Source organism: Ranitomeya variabilis, chromosome 2 (genome assembly GCF_051348905.1).
Source record: "Ranitomeya variabilis isolate aRanVar5 chromosome 2, aRanVar5.hap1, whole genome shotgun sequence".
In the NCBI taxonomy this organism is placed as follows: domain Eukaryota; kingdom Metazoa; phylum Chordata; class Amphibia; order Anura; family Dendrobatidae; genus Ranitomeya; species Ranitomeya variabilis.
The window spans coordinates 89436934-89454644 of NC_135233.1; the positions used below are offsets into that span (position 1 = coordinate 89436934).

General features: G+C 48.5%; 2 protein-coding genes across 3 annotated transcripts in view; one reads left to right on the forward strand and one right to left on the reverse strand.

Annotated features, from left to right (window-relative positions):
- The window catches only part of SHLD1 (shieldin complex subunit 1), a 136600-nt gene extending 127348 nt beyond the window's left edge, over positions 1 to 9252 (reverse strand). Inside the window, exon 1 of the mRNA XM_077282659.1 lies at positions 9192 to 9252. The gene's annotated coding sequence lies outside the window, so the exon portion shown is untranslated. The remainder of the gene's footprint in view (positions 1 to 9191) is intronic.
- GPCPD1 (glycerophosphocholine phosphodiesterase 1) overlaps positions 9242 to 17711 on the forward strand; it is a 92314-nt gene continuing 83844 nt past the window's right edge. Inside the window, exons 1-2 of one of the 2 annotated variants that reach the window (XM_077282656.1) lie at positions 9242 to 9373; positions 9539 to 9631. In XM_077282656.1, the coding sequence (XP_077138771.1) occupies positions 9583 to 9631 (49 nt within the window). In that variant the 5' untranslated portion in view covers positions 9242 to 9373; positions 9539 to 9582. Of the gene's footprint in view, positions 9434 to 9538; positions 9632 to 17711 lie in introns of both variants that reach the window. The other variant, XM_077282657.1, reaches the window with a different exon arrangement.

Sequence of the window (17711 nt, forward strand, 5' to 3'; positions counted from 1 at the left end):
CCCTAGCGCACGTGGTACAAGCTGACACGTATGAGACCACATCCTGTCGGATCTTGGGCCACCAAAACCGACGTGACACCAACTCCAAGGTACCTCTAACCCCTGGGTGGCCAGCCAGGACAGCATCATGATGCTCCGCCAAAACCTTTAAGCGGAGATGAAGCGGTACAAACGATTTGTTGATGGGAAGCTCAGATGGTACCTCCTCCTGAGCCTCGGCAATCTCAGCCTCAACCTCGGTAGTGAGAGCCTAAATCACAACACCCTTTTGGAGGATGGGTACTGGATCCTCCCGAGGTTCTCCCCCCGGAAAACACCTGGACAGAGAATCCGCCTTAGTGTTTTTAGACCCCGGTCTATACGTGACAACAAAATTGAACCGCATGAAAAACAATGCCCAGCGAGCCTGCCTGGGGGACAGACGCTTGGCTGACTCCAAATACAGCAGATTCTTATGATCGGTAATAACAGTAACCTGATGTACCGACCCCTCCAAGAAGTGTCGCCATTCCTCAAAGGCCAACTTGATTGCCAACAACTCCCTGTTGCCGATATCGTAGTTACGTTCGGCGGACGACAGTTTCTTGGAGAAATAGGCGCACGGACGCAAACCACTCAAAGATGAGCCTTGAGCTAGTACCGCCCCCACACCAACCTCAGACGCATCGACTTCCACAACAAAGGGTTTTGATACGTCTGGCTGCACAAGAATGGGGGCTGAAACAAAACTGTTCTTAAGAAACTCAAATTCGCGCACAGCAGCCTCAGGCCAAACGGAGAAATTGGTACCCTTTTTAGTCATGTCAGTTAGCGGTTTAGCAATGATGGAAAAATCCTTGATGAATTTCCTATAGTAGTTAGAAAACCCAAGGAACCGCTGAAGTGCTTTCAGGTTATCAGGACGTTCCCAATGCAACACCGCCTGCACCTTAGCGGCGTCCATTTTAAAACCAGAAGCAGACACAATATAACCCAAGAAAGGCAACTCTTCACCAAAAAATACACATTTCTCAAGTTTAGCATACAGCTTATTCTCTCTGAGAAGCTGTAACACCTGCCTGACATGATCTAAATGAGCATCACGGTCGCAAGAATATATGAGGATGTCATCTAGGTACACGATAACGAATTTCCTCAAAACATGCGAGAACACATCACTGATGAAATGTTGGAACACTGCAGGTGCATTAGTTAACCCAAATGGCATCACCAAATTTTCAAAATGACCCTCAGGGGTATTAAAAGCCGTCTTCCACTCATCACCTTGACGGACTCTTATGAGGTTGTACGCCCCCCTGAGGTCAAGCTTGGTAAACCACTTAGCACCTGCCACCTGGTTGAACAAATCTGGTATCAGTGGCATAGGGTATGGATCACGAACCGTAATCTGGTTCAACTCCCTGAAATCCAGACACGGGCGTAGTCCACCATCTTTCTTCTTCACGAAGAAGAACCCCGCTGCCACAGGCGAGGATGACGGCCTGATGTGCCCTTTGCTCAAGCTTTCAGCAATATAATCTTTTAACGCTTGTCTCTCCGGACCAGAGATGTTAAACATCCTTGCTTTAGGCAATTTGGCCCCTGGTTTAAACCTGATAGAACAGTCATAGGGACGATGTGGCGGCAACTCTGAACAACCCTTCTCAGAGAACACATCCACAAAATCCAGAAGTGACTCCGGAACGCTTGAAGTCACCGCAGCCACACATGTGGCCAGGCAATTCTCCTGGCAGAACTCGCTCCACTGAATTATGTCCTGAGTTTTCCAGTCAATTACCGGGTTGTGCATAGACAACCAAGGAAAACCCAAAACCACCTGAGCAGGAAGATTCCTGAGCACCTTACATGTAACCCGCTCGGAATGTAGAACCCCAATGTGGTTTCACCTCAGCCACAAATTCAGTAATCTCCCCCTGAGAGAGAGGAACAGCATTGATGGTGACCACGCGGAAAGGATGAGACAGTTTTTCAATCCTAAAACCTGCTGTGCGCGCAAACTCCTCATCAATGAGATTTGTGGCTGAACCACTATCCACAAAAACAGTAATTGGCAGCTCACTGCCAGTAATAAAAACCTTAGCAGGGAGCATGCATTAAGAAACCACCATGGAGGATATACATAAGCTCAGATTGGTCTCCTCCACACCCTCTGAGCTTAGAAGTTTTTCGCCGTTGTGTTTTTCTTAGACAGCAGAGGACAGATGTTAATAAAATGACCAGTTTTACCACAGTAAAAACAGGCTCCCTGCTTCCTGAGCTCAGGGGCTCGACGCTTCACATGTGACACCCCTGCGATTTGCATAGGCTCCGTGGGCTCACCTGCAGCAACCTCATGTGAACCTAAACCCTCTCCCATAGGCGGTGTCTCATGCTCCCCCTGATGCAAACGGCGATCAATGCGGACAACCAGACTCATGGCGGAATCTAGAGAAGCAGGAGTCTCGTACATCAGAAGGGCTTTTTTAACCCTTCCAGAAGTCCCATGTATAAACTGACTCCGCAATGCTGGATCATTCCATTGTGTATCGATCGCCCAGCGACGAAATTCAGAACAGTAATCCTCTGCAACTCGCTCCCCCTGGCGAATAGTGCGTATCTTAGATTCTGCTAGAGCCATTCTGTCAGGTTCATCGTAGATTTTCCCAAGAAAGGTAAAAAGACTCTCCACAGAGTCAAATGCAGCAGAATCAGATGGCAAAGAAAACGCCCATGCTTGGGGATCCCCGCTTAACAATGACAACATCAGGCCCACACGCTGAGCCTCATTACCCGAGGAGATCGGGCGCATATGGAAATATAGTTTGCAAGCTTCACGAAAAGAAACAAATTTACTGCGTTCCCCAGCAAATTTTTCAGGCAAAGGAAATTTAGGCTCAGCAACTCTTCCTGTCGCTCCAGCTTGCACATTAGATACTGCTAGTCCCTGTTGCTGTACTGCCCCCCTCAACTCAGTGACCTGTAGGGACAACGCCTCCAACTGGCGGGTTATGGAAGTCATGAGATCCATGACAAAACACAAAAAAAAAGAGAAACCCCCTTTTTTTTTTTTTGGGGGCCGATTATAATGTCACGGGGAGACTAGGTGAGCGAGAGCTAATAACCCGGGCCCCTGCAATTTCCCTCAGACTAGGGAAATCCTGACTGACCCTCAACCTGAAGTTTACACTGATGGTGTGCATGTCCAGGCCTCGAACCTAGCCCTGTCTCCTGAGCTCAGCCATAGGCTGAAACCTCTGCCCACCACCCAGTGAAGAGGTAATACACCAATACCCACAGTAAGCACAGACAAGGATAAAGGAAAATATACACCACGCTGCAGTCACTCAGGAATACACTATAAATGTGCAGGGCAAAATAAACACAAATATAGGAAGGAGTAAATAAGACAAAGGAAAATACTCCACCAGCAACGAATCTCCAACAACCAGCTCTCCACTCCAGACCGAGATAACAACGCACAAGACAGAAGCTATAATCGGCGACGCCCAATGATCAGGAGAACTATTTAAAGGCAATGGGCATGGCCCAGCTTCCAATCCGAGGATCAGGTAAATTAACCCCGGAACAGCTAGATAAAATCTAGCCGACGCCAATGAGCACATAGTGGTCAAAAGCGGAATTACCGCTGTCTGTCGAACGACCTGGTCTGAACAGCGTCCGACATGACACAGGGTCCTCTCTCCTCCTGTACCAGTTATGACGTGTATTGTTCAAGATTATTGTACTTGTTTTTATTATGTATACCCCTCCTCACATGTAAAGCGCCATGGAATAAATGGCGCTATAAAAATAAATAATAATAATATAAAAAGAACCCTTTATGTGAAGCTCCCACAATGAATTTTTGAAGCTGCAAATTTTTGCTGAGCAGAAAATGCAGCGTCTTACAGTTCGCTGCAAATTGGATAGGATTTAAGCCTCATTCACACATCCATGCTTTAACATGTATGTGAAAAAATGGTACCAGTGTTTTGCACCAATGTGTGTTTTTACCATCCGTCTGTTTGTTTTTATCATCCGTCTGTTCGTTTTTACCATCAGTGTAAGGGTATGTGCACACATCAGGATTTCTTGCAGAAATTTCCTGACAAAAACCGGACATTTCTGCCAGAAATCCACATGCGTTTTTTGCGCGTTTTTTTCCCAATGCATTAAATAGCGGGAAAAACACGAAAAATCTGCAAAATTAATGAACATGCTACTTTTTTTTACCGCGATGCGTTTTTTTCGTGGAAAAAAACGCATCATGTGCACAAAAATTGCAGAATGCATTCTAAATTATAGGATGCATATGTATGCGTTTTTATCGCATAAAAACTTGAAAAAACCTGAATGTGTGCACATACCCTTATAAGTGTTTTTCACAGATGGATAAAGAAATAAATTACAACGCTTCTCCTATACTTTGCGATGTTAACACAAGGACAGCACATGGACGGTACACTGATGCCATCTGTGTGTACGTGTTTTTCACAAACTCATAGACTTGTATTGGTCCTTTTGATCCATGCTGCCGGAGAAAAACAGACTTCTCTGTGTTTTTTGCAAATCTTTGGATAGGTCGGGCGTTTCTGAACTCAGCAATACCAAATCTATGTATTTAAAATGTTTTTTTTTTTTTTTATGGGGCAAAAGGGGGGTGATTTGAACTTTTAGATTTTTTTAAAAACATGTTTTTTCTACTTTTCGCCTGCTTCATAGGAGATTTGAAGCTCTGATTGCTTGTGCTACACAGAGCAGGGCTCATCTGCTATGAACTCCGGCCACGGGGCGGTGCTCATAGCAGATCGACAATGACAACCACGGGGGTCTCCTGCAAACCCCCATTTGTCATGCAAGCCCAACGGCAGCAACGGGCGGAGATAATGATGTGCTTCCGGCGCGATCATGTTAAATGTCGCTGTCAGAGATTAAGAGCAGTATTTAACATATTAACAGCCGCGAATGGAACGTGATTCCACACATGGCTGTTAGGGGCACGACAGCTGATCAGATAAGATGCGCTGAAAGCATGCGGGCTCAGCGTCGGAGCCAGCATCAAATGGGGTATATACACGTCATAGGTCGTGAAGGGGTTAACCTGCAGATATGGGGTTAATCTGCAGGTTAATAGCGTTATTATACTGGCTGGCCAGCGCTTGCATGTAGCTGAAAATGAACTTTATTCCCTGTTTTGGATTACAGTCATGGCGGTGGTGCCAGTGTGGGTTCAGTCACCGCTGTGAGAATACAGACTGGTGACTGTAACCGCGACACCGGCCCTGACAGACAGCTGGCCCCAATGTAGAGCCAGTATCAGTAAGGGTCGGGGGGGGGGGCGGTTTTAGTCACAGGGGTGGTTTCCGTCACCGGGGCGGAAGTGCCTGTTACTGCACCCCTAGCATTAGAGCCTGTTGTCAGTTAGTGCAGGGGGTGCGGTTACAGCCGCCATTGAACCAGCACCACCTCCGTGACTGAAACAGAAATGCTGCTGGGGAGAATAATGTTTGTTTTAGAGTTAGGCTAAGTGCAGACGCCGGTCAGAATACACTATTAACCTGCCGATTAACCCAGTGTTAATAGTGTTTTTTTCTATGACAGGTTCCCTTTAAGTTGTGAAATGTCGCCCTTATGCATATTTACAAAATGTTTAGCAGCTCCTAAGTATAAGCTATTATGATTTCTTATATTGGCAGGATGCTCAGCTATGCGCCGTTCTCATTTCCTGATGGTACACCCAATGTTGTGGCTTGTGTAGTAATTACGGACACAACTCTATATTTAAAACCAGCATTTCCCATTGTATGTGATTAAAAAAACATACAGACGACTGCACTCTGACCCTACTGTAATTGTTAAAAACAATCTACCCAAATGTCTGGATGAGGGGGTCACTTTAGGTGCAAGTAAAGTTAAAAAGTATTTGCTGCCAGATCATCCAATTCTCCCTATAATTCAGGGTTTACCCATAAAAATACATTTCCTCTCCCATCACGCCCGTCACCTCGGGGGATTGTGTCTCTTAATGAAAAATTAAGTGAATGATTGAACACTGACAACCATTGATCTAAATGGTAGTTCCACAGCTCTGCAAACTTTTGATACATTTTGTTGGAGTAGGGACTATTCATTTGTTATGTGTAATGTTACACATTTGCACTCCATTAAAGGGGTTGTCCAGTACTTTCTTAGGCCGGTTTCACACGTCAGTGGCTCCGGTACGTGTAGTGACAGTTTTCTCACATACCGGAGACACTGACACACGTAGACCCATTCAAATGAATGGGTCTATGCACATGCCTGCGTGTTTTCACGGACCGTGTGCAAAACACGGAGACATGTCCGTTTTTCTCCGGCAGCACGGTCCGCAAAGCGTCCCACACACGTGCACACGGAGAACAGTGTGCACTCTCCTTCGTCTGCACGTACTGCCGCAGGAGAAACAGCGCTACAGTTAAGCGCTGTCCCCTGCGTGTGGTGCTGAAGCCGGCATTCATCCCTTCTGTCCTGCTCGGCTGAAAGCAGCGCTTGCAGGAGAGAAGGGATGAAAGATCAAGTTTTTTGTTAAAAATAAAGTTTGGGGTCACCTCCCGCATACCACCCCTCCCCACCCCCCAGCAGAGACGCGATGCCTCTCAGCGCCGGCAGCTTGTATTGTGTGGGCGGTCACGTGGTACCGCTCATTACAGTGATATGTGGCTCCACCTCCCATAGGGGTGGAGCCGCATTTTCATCACTGTAATGGGCGGTACGATGTCACCGCTCACACAGGACAGGCTGCCGGCGCTGAGAGGAGGCATCGCGGGAGCTGGGTGAGTATTTCTCTGCAAGCGGGCGGGCGCACAGGGGGTGGGAGGTGACCCCCAAACTTTTTTTTTTAAATTGATTTTTCATCTCTTCTCTCCTGCGAGCGCTGCAGGGGACAAGAGATGAATGCCGCCTTCAGCACCACACGCTGGGGACAGCGTACTGTAGCGCTGTCTCTCCTGCACGTTGTGCCACACTGATGTGCCACGTGAGCACACGGACACGGATAACTTCTAGCCTTAAAGTGAACCTGTCAGCAGGATTGTGCTCAATAAACTACAGGCAGTGTCAGGTCAGCGCCGTTATACTGATTAAAATGACACCCTGGTTGAAATCCGTCTGGTGGTGGTTGTGTAATCTTTATTTTCAGTTTTGAGTTAATGATATGCTCGTGCTCCAGGGCAGCCTGTGGCGGGCTTCATGTGGTGCTCTGCTTGTATTCATACTGATGGCTTCTGACAGGTCACTGCTCCCTCACTGACCTGCCCCTTATTTTACATTCTGCATGTCATGTGGGGTTAGAAAAAAATATATATTTACTTCAACAAAATGGCGCCGGCGGAGTAGCATGTATCACTTGCCAATAGATGCTACTGCGCAAGCGCCATTTTGCTGGGGAAAAAAATTGGACTTGGCAAAATGGTGGCGGCACTTGTGCAGTAACATCTATTGGCAAGCAATAGATGCTATTGTGCATGCGCCGCCATTTTGCTGGAGGAAAAAAAAAATTATCTGCTGCAAAATGGCGCCAGCGCTTTTGCATGTAAGGCAAGCGATAGATGCTACTAGGCATGCACCGCTGGCGCCATTTTGCTGGAGGAAAAAAAAAAATTATCTGCTGCAAAATGGCGCCAGCGCTTTTGCATGTATGGGCAAGCGATAGATGCTACTGGGCATGCACCGCCGGCGCCATTTTGCTGAAGTTAAATAGAGATGAGCGAATATTTCAATATTCAGTTCGGATTACGATCGCTGTACTTGCGATATTCGCCAAACGCCATTGGAGTCAATGGGATTACAGATTAGCGAATATGTTCGGAAACGATGATCAAACATAAATTCGGCTCAAATATGGCACATTCAGATTCGGTGATCATTTTCCAAACATATTCACTCATCTTTAGTTTTAAGCCCATACTGATGACTATGTAAGCAGAGCACCACATGAAGATTTCCCCCCCTACACAGGCCGCCCCGGAGCACGAGCAGATCATTAACTGAAAATATAGATTACTAAGCCCCAAGACAGATTTCACTACCCAGATATCACTGTAAGGGCTCCTTTTCACTTGCAAGACATACGGCCGAGTCTCGCAGGTTAAATCCCTCCTCTGGCGCCGGCACTTGGGAGCGGAGCGTGCGGCTCCTCCATGTATTGCTGTGCGGCCGCACGCTCCGCTCCAGAGTGCCGGCGCCAGAGCTGGGTTTTAACCTGCGAGACTTGGATGTATTTCTCGCAAGTGAAAAGGAGCCCTTATCAGTATTACGGCGCTGACCTGACACTGTCAGTGGGTTACTGTGCACAATCCTGCTGACAGGTTCCCTTTATGTTATGCCTCGATAAAATAATAAAGCCTATACTCACCTCTCAGACAAACTGAACATATAGAGGAGGTTGGGTCAGCAGTTGATCCCCGGATTCCTCTTCGTGTTGAGCCGGGCATCACTGCCCCGGGACCGTGAGTGCTGACACCAATGGAGCAGGGAGTATAGGCTTTATTTTATTGGTGTCTACCGTTCAGATTAAGAAGGGGTTGTCCTAGCAGTGAACAACCCCTTTAAGGTTTCCTCTTAGGGCTCACTCACATGAGCGTATAAATAGGACCAGTGCAATCCGATTAATGTTACACTATGGGGCAGAGCAAATCCGCGATTATTTGGCATCTGAGAACCAGATCGCACTCTCCCATACAAGTCTATGGGTGAGTGTGAAGCATCAGACTGCACTCGGATGTCATCAGAGTGCAGTGCGATTACCGCTGACAACGGCAGTGGAAAATAAGGAGAAATGACTTTCTCCGTCGTCTCGGTGCCTGTGCTGCGACTCTGACAGCATTTCAGCAGGGTGCCATTTACATATGGTCGGTTCGGTTGCATGACAGACTATACACGCGTGACCCCGGCCATTCCTTTCTGCAAGTCTCTACACTATCCCCCAGTTGTGGCGCCATCCTCCGCAGTCACTACTTCTGATATACAGGTTTCCGTCACACGCCGCTTTGCGCCTCTCTGCACACACTGGCTGCAGAACGACGAGAGAGACCCCCAGCGTCACGTGACGTCTGCAGTTATGAAAACCGCTTTCTGGGAACTGTGTGACTGACCGCGTTTAGCCACGACGCAGCAGCCAGCCTATCACACACGCTCTTTCATTCCTCACTAGTGCAGTGTGATAGTAGCCTCACTGTTATTGGCTTGAAGCCCGGCGCTCGGCTATTGGCTCTGGGCTGCAGCTGGGCGGGTCTGGATGCGGCGGGGTAGAGTATGGCTCTGTTACCAGATGCTGTCACTGTTTCCGGTGCTCAGTGCACTGTGCGGAGCTGAGCGGCTTCATACCGGTCCGGACCGGTCCTGGCTGCGCAGGGAGGTACGTAGCGAGTGTTTGCGCTGTGGGAGATTCGTGCCGCCCTGAGCTGCTGTCACACAGGTGGGGGTCCGGCAGCTTCCAGGAGACCCCAGGTGACCCCGTATTAGCGCTGTCTAGGAGTAGTCCGTGTGTTTATCTGGTGTCGTTATTTGTTGCTTTTTCCAGGGAAGAAGCTGTATATGCGGACTTCATAGGAAGAAACCAGCACCATGACCACTTCACAAGTCACCCTGCAAGTCAGAGGGGCCACAGAGCCAGGTACCACAAGGGGCTCCTCGTCCGTCAGTAGCGGGGGACGCCTCGTCCGTCAGTAGCGGGGGCCGCCTCGTCCGTCAGTAGCGGGGGCCGCCTCGTCCGTCAGTAGCGGGGGCCGCCTCGTCCGTCAGTAGCGGGGGCCGCCTCGTCCGTCTGTAGCGGGGGCCGCCTCGTCCGTCTGTAGCGGGGGACGCCTCGTCCGTCAGTAGCGGGGGACGCCTCGTCCGTCAGTAGCGGGGGACGCCTCGTCCGTCTGTAGCGGGGGACGCCTCGTCCGTCTGTAGCGGGGGACGCCTCGTCCGTCTGTAGCGGGGGACGCCTCGTCCGTCTGTAGCGGGGGACGCCTCGTCCGTCTGTAGCGGGGGACGCCTCGTCCGTCTGTAGCGGGGGACGCCTCGTCCGTCTGTAGCGGGGGACGCCTCGTCCGTCTGTAGCGGGGGACGCCTCGTCCGTCTGTAGCGGGGGACGCCTCGTCCGTCTGTAGCGGGGGACGCCTCGTCCGTCTGTAGCGGGGGACGCCTCGTCCGTCTGTAGCGGGGGACGCCTCGTCCGTCTGTAGCGGGGGACGCCTCGTCCGTCTGTAGCGGGGGACGCCTCGTCCGTCTGTAGCGGGGGACGCCTCGTCCGTCTGTAGCGGGGGACGCCTCGTCCGTCTGTAGCGGGGGACGCCTCGTCCGTCTGTAGCGGGGGACGCCTCGTCCGTCTGTAGCGGGGGACGCCTCGTCCGTCTGTAGCGGGGGACGCCTCGTCCGTCTGTAGCGGGGGACGCCTCGTCCGTCTGTAGCGGGGGACGCCTCGTCCGTCTGTAGCGGGGGACGCCTCGTCCGTCTGTAGCGGGGGACGCCTCGTCCGTCTGTAGCGGGGGACGCCTCGTCCGTCTGTAGCGGGGGACGCCTCGTCCGTCTGTAGCGGGGGACGCCTCGTCCGTCTGTAGCGGGGGACGCCTCGTCCGTCTGTAGCGGGGGACGCCTCGTCCGTCTGTAGCGGGGGACGCCTCGTCCGTCTGTAGCGGGGGACGCCTCGTCCGTCTGTAGCGGGGGACGCCTCGTCCGTCTGTAGCGGGGGACGCCTCGTCCGTCTGTAGCGGGGGACGCCTCGTCCGTCTGTAGCGGGGGACGCCTCGTCCGTCTGTAGCGGGGGACGCCTCGTCCGTCTGTAGCGGGGGACGCCTCGTCCGTCTGTAGCGGGGGACGCCTCGTCCGTCTGTAGCGGGGGACGCCTCGTCCGTCTGTAGCGGGGGACGCCTCGTCCGTCTGTAGCGGGGGACGCCTCGTCCGTCTGTAGCGGGGGACGCCTCGTCCGTCTGTAGCGGGGGACGCCTCGTCCGTCTGTAGCGGGGGACGCCTCGTCCGTCTGTAGCGGGGGACGCCTCGTCCGTCTGTAGCGGGGGACGCCTCGTCCGTCTGTAGCGGGGGACGCCTCGTCCGTCTGTAGCGGGGGACGCCTCGTCCGTCTGTAGCGGGGGACGCCTCATGTGTCAGATCTGTCAGTAGCGGGGGCTGCCTCGTCCATCAGTAGGGGGGGTCGCCGCCTCGTCCGTCAGTAGCGGGGGGGAGGGACGCCTCTCCCGTGAGTAGCGGGGGGGGAGGAACGCCTCTCCCGTGAGTAGCGGGGGGGGGGGAGGAACGCCTCTCCCGTGTGTAGCGGGGGGGGGGAGGAACGCCTCTCCCGTGTGTAGCGGGGGGGGGGAGGAACGCCTCTCCCGTGAGTAGCGGGGGGGGAGGGAGGAACGCCTCTCCCGTGAGTAGCGGGGGGGAGGGAGGAACGCCTCTCCCGTGAGTAGCGGGGGGGAGGGAGGAACGCCTCTCCCGTGAGTAGCGGGGGGACGCCTCTCCCGTGAGCAGCGGGGGTTGGGGACAGGCAGCTGCCTAATCCTTGGGTGACATTGCTGTGGCTTTTGCACCACCTTCCTCCTGGGTTGTAAATGCTCCGTTCTGTGGAATTATTTGTCGCTGGTTTACTGATTCTTTTTAATTGTAATTTACTTTACTACTTTTTTTTTTTTTTTTTTTTTTTTTTTTTTTAAACTTCAGTCTCTGATCACATCTGCATGGGGGGGGGGGGGGGTTTCTTTGCAGGGCAGAGCTTGATCCAATGTACTCCGATAGGCCAGACTTGCACAAGTGTAGGAGGCGAGCATTTCTGCCTCCAGTGCCCCAACTCAATGTTTCCCTGAAGTTGTTCGCTTTGGAAGGGAATGAGTTAAAAAAATAAATAAATTATACTAATAGGGATTAACGAGACCAATTACACAAGTCCCGCAGCCAAAACTATTTGTGCAACTTCATTGTAAATATTTGGCAATGTGACTTGCACCAGGGACAAAGCAACAACAAAAAAAATCCCAACACATTTGTGTCTCTGTGTAGCAGGAGGTCACAGTGGGACGCCATAGGGAATCATTAGATGCGATGTCGCAATGCGTATAGGCCTAGTCTTAAAGGGGTAGTTCCATCTTCAAGATCCTATCTCAATATGCAGTAGATGTAATAATATTATCAGCAAATACTCCCAATTAGAAATGTAGTATAGTTCTTCTGATTCTCTATGTTGCTTACTCCATGTACAGGGCATTGCTGTAGCTTGGTTATCCATGGTTACGACCAATAACTCACTAAATGAGTGGTCGTAACCATGGATACCTAAGCTACTGCAATACCCACCATGAGGTAAGCAACATAGCGAATCAGAAAAACTAAACTACAGTTCTAATTGGAGGTATTTGCTAATCTTATTATTACACCTACTACATGTTGGGATAGGATCTTGGATATGAGAATACCCCTTTAAGGTGGGACCAGACCAATCAGCCTACAGCTTGTGGCTGAAGCTCCATCCACCGCTATGGCCAATTGCCACAAGATTGTGTAACAATGGTGGAGCCAATGACCACATTGGGTGAGCGGAGCTTTGTCTGCGCTGCGACCGTCTGGCTCTGCCCTTAGAATTCTACCTATTTGCATGATTTAACATTTTAAATATCATTTGCAGACTTCACATTTTATAAGGAACATTTCTCCAAATCCCAGTCCAAACATGGATCGAGTGACCAGAAGTGACAGCATTTTAGGGAATTTCTGTGCCTGTAACCTGTGCCTATGGGCCTTACTGATTATGAGCACAAGAGATCCTGAATCCCCTGTGTGACAGTGGAGATGGTGGCACAGGCTGTGTATTACCGCTCCATTCACGCAGACGGCTCAGCCCCAGTTCTTGGAATTTGTGCCTGTCTCAGCAGACCTACAATTGTCAGACACATACTTTGCAGAAAACAACCTAAACATTTCCAGATAAGCAGAAGAGCTTTATTGTTCCTAAACATTCTTTTTTAAGAAATTGGGCATTACCATATATTGGTCATTACTTTTTGCTGTGAAATTGTTAAAGTTGTCATCTGGTACAAAGCTATTATTGCATACCCTTTTTGAGATACTTTAATATGTGGGGGTCCCTCATTCCTGACCCATTCTAATAACTTATCAATACATTTGCTTCAGACATTTTATTTTTGTTTCAAGAGAGTGCGTATCTAATAATATACATTAAAGAGCATCTGTCATGTCCCCAGGCACAATGTACCTGCAAGAAATAGCCTTCCAATGGTTTACAGCTGTTGAGGGAGGATCTAAATTGATCCTTCACGGTTGACTCAGTGATTTCCAAATTAATCTACAGGGCGTTGCCAGCAACTGAAAATGACCAGACGGAGACGTGTGCCTCTGTATGGGGGATCGAGCAGATCTCTGGGCCCCCGTTTATTGTGTATCACTCTTCATAGTCATAGAAATTATACTTCAACCAATCAGCATAAGAACACGCTCACAGTTCTTAACCTATAAGAATGCAGGAAAACTTAACCCATGAGAAAACAGAAAAACCGGAAACTACATATATGGTCATGTCGTCTTGGCATAGAAAAAGCATACCAACAGATACCTCAAAGTTTTGTATAGCGAGTCTCTTATCTAGTTCAGACCAGGACACTCTGGCCTTGGAGCAGAACATAAACAATAGCCTAGTTGTATAACAGACTTGTGAACAACAAGATAAAGTTACTTCATAACAACTATGACCTTTTACCTAATTAAATAACAGAATTTATCTTTAAGCAACAAGAAAATGGAGTCAAAAGCACAAAATGGAAAATCTTTCTTAATTTGTTCCTTCACACAGTCACTTTACTGAAAGCACGGTACTGGGAGGAAATTAACATTACTTCTCCCAGGAGCCGCAGACCTTCAGTTATGCAGGAGGTCACACATCATTTGACTGCTGTAGCCATCAGTCTGCAGGGAACACTTTCCTTCTTATCGTGGTGCCTCCGCTAGATTTTGGAGACTAATGGCGGGACATAGAAAGGAGGAGTGGTGCCAGTCAAACAGATGAGTATAGTGTGTTTTGTTTTCTTAACTCTGGAAGCATTAAGATTAACTTCTTGTCACACATTGAAATTTCCATCGCTACGACGTTACGATTCGTGACATTCTAGCGATATCGTTACGATATCGCAGTGTCTGACACGCAGCAGCGATCAGGGATCCTGCTGAGAATCGTACGTCGTAGCAGATCGTTTGGAACTTTCTTTCGTCGCTTGATCACCCGCTGACATCGCTGGATCGTTGTGTGTGACAGTGATCCAGCGATATGTAAAAAATGTAACCAACAGCACCAGAGTGTGTGGATGCACGCTCCAAAGTTCAAGGATCCCAATTGAACAGTACTCACACTTGTAGAAAAAGGAAGCAGCATCCGTTCCAGGTGAAAGAAGTTGTATCAAAAGGAGTCTTTATTCTGCCATAGAAACATACAACGTTTCGGCCATGTTGGGATACTTGATAAAGGATGCTGCTTCCTTTTTCTACAAGCGATCCAGCGATGTCTTCGCTTGTAACCAGGGTAAACATCGGGTAACTAAGCGCAGGGCCGCGCTTAGTAACCCGATGTTTACCCTGGTTACAAGCGTAAACGTAAAAAAACAAACCGTACATACTCACCCGTCGGTGTCCTTCAGGTCCCTTGCAGTCTGCTTCCTGCTCTGAGTGCCGGCCGGAAAGTGAGAGCAGATCACAGCGGTGCTGCGCTCTGCTCTCACTGTACGGCTGCACTCAGAGCAGGAAGCAGACGGCAAGGGACCTGAAGGACACCGACGGGTGAGTATGTACGGTTTGTTTTTTTACGTTTACGCTGGTAACCAGGGTAACCATCGGGTTACTAAGCGCGGCCCTGCGCTTAGTTACCCGATGTTTACCCTGGTTACCCGGGGACTTCGGCATCGCTCCAGCGCCGTGATTGCAACGTGTGACCGCAGTCTACGACGCTGGAGCGATGATCATACGATCGCTGCGACGTCACGGATCGTGCCGTCGCAGCGATGAAAATTTCAATGTGTGACGGTACCCTTAGGTATTGTCTTGAATACTGTGCCTATGGGGGGGCTTTTTATTAACATCACCCATGCAAAATAGTAAAGAATATATTCTATAATCAGATTATTGAATGTTCCTTTACTACAGTAATTAATTAGTTCTTACTCGTATATACATACTCTGCTCAACAAAATAAAGGGAACACTAAAATCTCACATCCTAGATGTTACTGAATTAAATATTCCAGTTGCAAATCTTTGTTCATCACATAGTGGAATGCGTTGAGAAGAATAAAACATAAAAATGATCAATGTAAATCAAAATGAATATCCCATGGAGGTCTGAATTTGGAATTATACAATCAAAGAGGAAAATCAAATTATAGGCTGATCCAACTTCAGTGGAAATGCCTCAAGACAAGGAAATGATGCTGAGTAGTGTGTATGGCCTCCACGTGCCTGTATGACCTTTCTACAATACTGGGACATGCTCCTGACAAGGCTGCAGATATTCTGAGGGATCTCCTCCCAGACCTGGATTAAAGCTTCAGTCAACTCCTGGACAGTCTGTGGTGCAATGTGGCACTGGATGGAGTGAGACATGATGTCCCAGATGTGTTCAATCGGATTCAGGTCTGGGGAATGGGCGGGCCAGTCCATAGCATCCAATGTCTTCATTCAGGAAGTGCTGGCACACTTAAGTCACATGAGGCCTAGCATTGTCATGCATCAGAAGGGACCTAGGGTCCAGTGCACCTGCATATGGCCTCACAATGGGTTTGAGGATCACATCCCAGTGCCTAATGGCGGTCAGGGTACCTCTGGCTAGTCCCTGATGAAGGCAGACACTGAGACGCGCGTCGGGGTGAGCACATCCAAAGGACAACTCTACGTGCATCAGGTACCATATGTGAGGGTTTACACCTATATACAACTCTGCTTTAGCAGCATGTCACTGTAGCTACAACCTTGTCAGGCACTACTATGTGTATTACCATCTTTCTCCGATCCATTTGTACAGCCTGCTGCTACCTACCGCCTGGCATCTCTTGCACATGCACTTTACCTACCTTATCTTGGCTACACTACTCTTCCTTTATATACCTGTACATGCTCATTATATTCCATTATACTACACTTGTTCTTGCAGCCAAATATTTTTATTTATATAGTATACTGATTCTATCAGGCCTTATGACCGTGACTTTGCACATAGGCACTTTACTACTTATTTAGTGTATGATACTTATACCCTGATGCTACTGTTCATACAGTTTTATTAACTTTATTCATATTATTATAAACGTTATTTCTTTCATACGTTTTGTGTTTTTGAATTTGTTTTTTTCCTGTTTCCTATCGTTCATTCTGCCGATATGTCCCATCTTTTGTCCTATGTACACACATGGTGGTGATGGCATTTCTCCCATTGTAAACTTTACATCATAGTTATTATCTACATGTGTACTCTGCCTCTGAGGAATTTAAATGCCTCCCCACACCATTACTGACCCACTGCCAAACCGGTCATGCTGGCGGATGTTGCAGGCATCAACCCTTCTAAGCCATCTATATGAGTATGTAGGTCTTGGGAAGGTGAATATAATGAGACCTTGATGTCTGATGCCTCTTTTCTGAGAGATCCACATTTCTTAATATATAAATGAGCTGTTGACATCTATGTGCCGGACACAGATCTCCCTGAGAATTTGCCTCAAAAACTTGTTTTAAATGAAAGGGGGCGTTACCAGCGTGAGACATGTAATGACTGACTACTCTCCTGATCTTCATGTCTCACACTGGTAATGGCCTTTTCATGTAAAACAAGCTCTGGAGGCAGGATCCCAGGGAGATCTATGTCGGGCCCTTACATCTTAGCATCATTTAAATACTAAAGAGAACTTCGATTTCTCGGGAATTGGACATTAGATCACATATATCAAGGTGTCATTTTATTCCACTTTCTATGTCCTACATGCCAATATAGACTTCTTAGGAGGCTTGACAGATGACTTTTAAGCTTCGCAGTGATGTTGGATATATTGCCTGAACTTGCCGATTTTAGTGGGACAGGCCAGTCATCTTGTTTTTGTTGGCCTCGTAATGACAGGTGTCAGGAGAGATACATTGGGCTCTTGGATTTGAACATGTCAAGTGCTTTTAGTGTCACAGGTGATAAGGTGGCACTGAAGTTTGACAGCAACTTTCCATCTTCCTACTGAGAACGCATCGATGCTAATCTGAACCAGGTATGCACGAGTATAGCGGTAAGGATCGAAGGCTGACCTTCATATAAGGTGTCTGGGCACTTTCATTACTTTCCTATTTTCAGTCCTAGTCTGCCTGTCTTGCCGCAAGCTTTAGGTTATTTTAGGTTATCTTTGTGTGTGATCTTGTGGACCTGATGACCTTGTTGTGGTTTAGCTGGAAGCTTAAGGGTATGTGCACACGTCAGGATTTCTTGCAGAAATTTTTCTGACAAAAAAACGGAAATTTCTGCCAGAAATCTGCATGCATTTTTTGTGCGTTTTTTCCCAGATGCATAAAATTGCGGGAAAAATGCAGAAAATCCCCAAAATTAATGAACATGCGCATTTTTTTCATGGAAAAAAACGCATCCATGTGCACAAAACATGCAGAATGCATTCTAAATGATAGAATGCATAATGCATGCGTTTTTAATGAGTTTTTATAGCGTTTTTAGTGCGAAAAAACGGG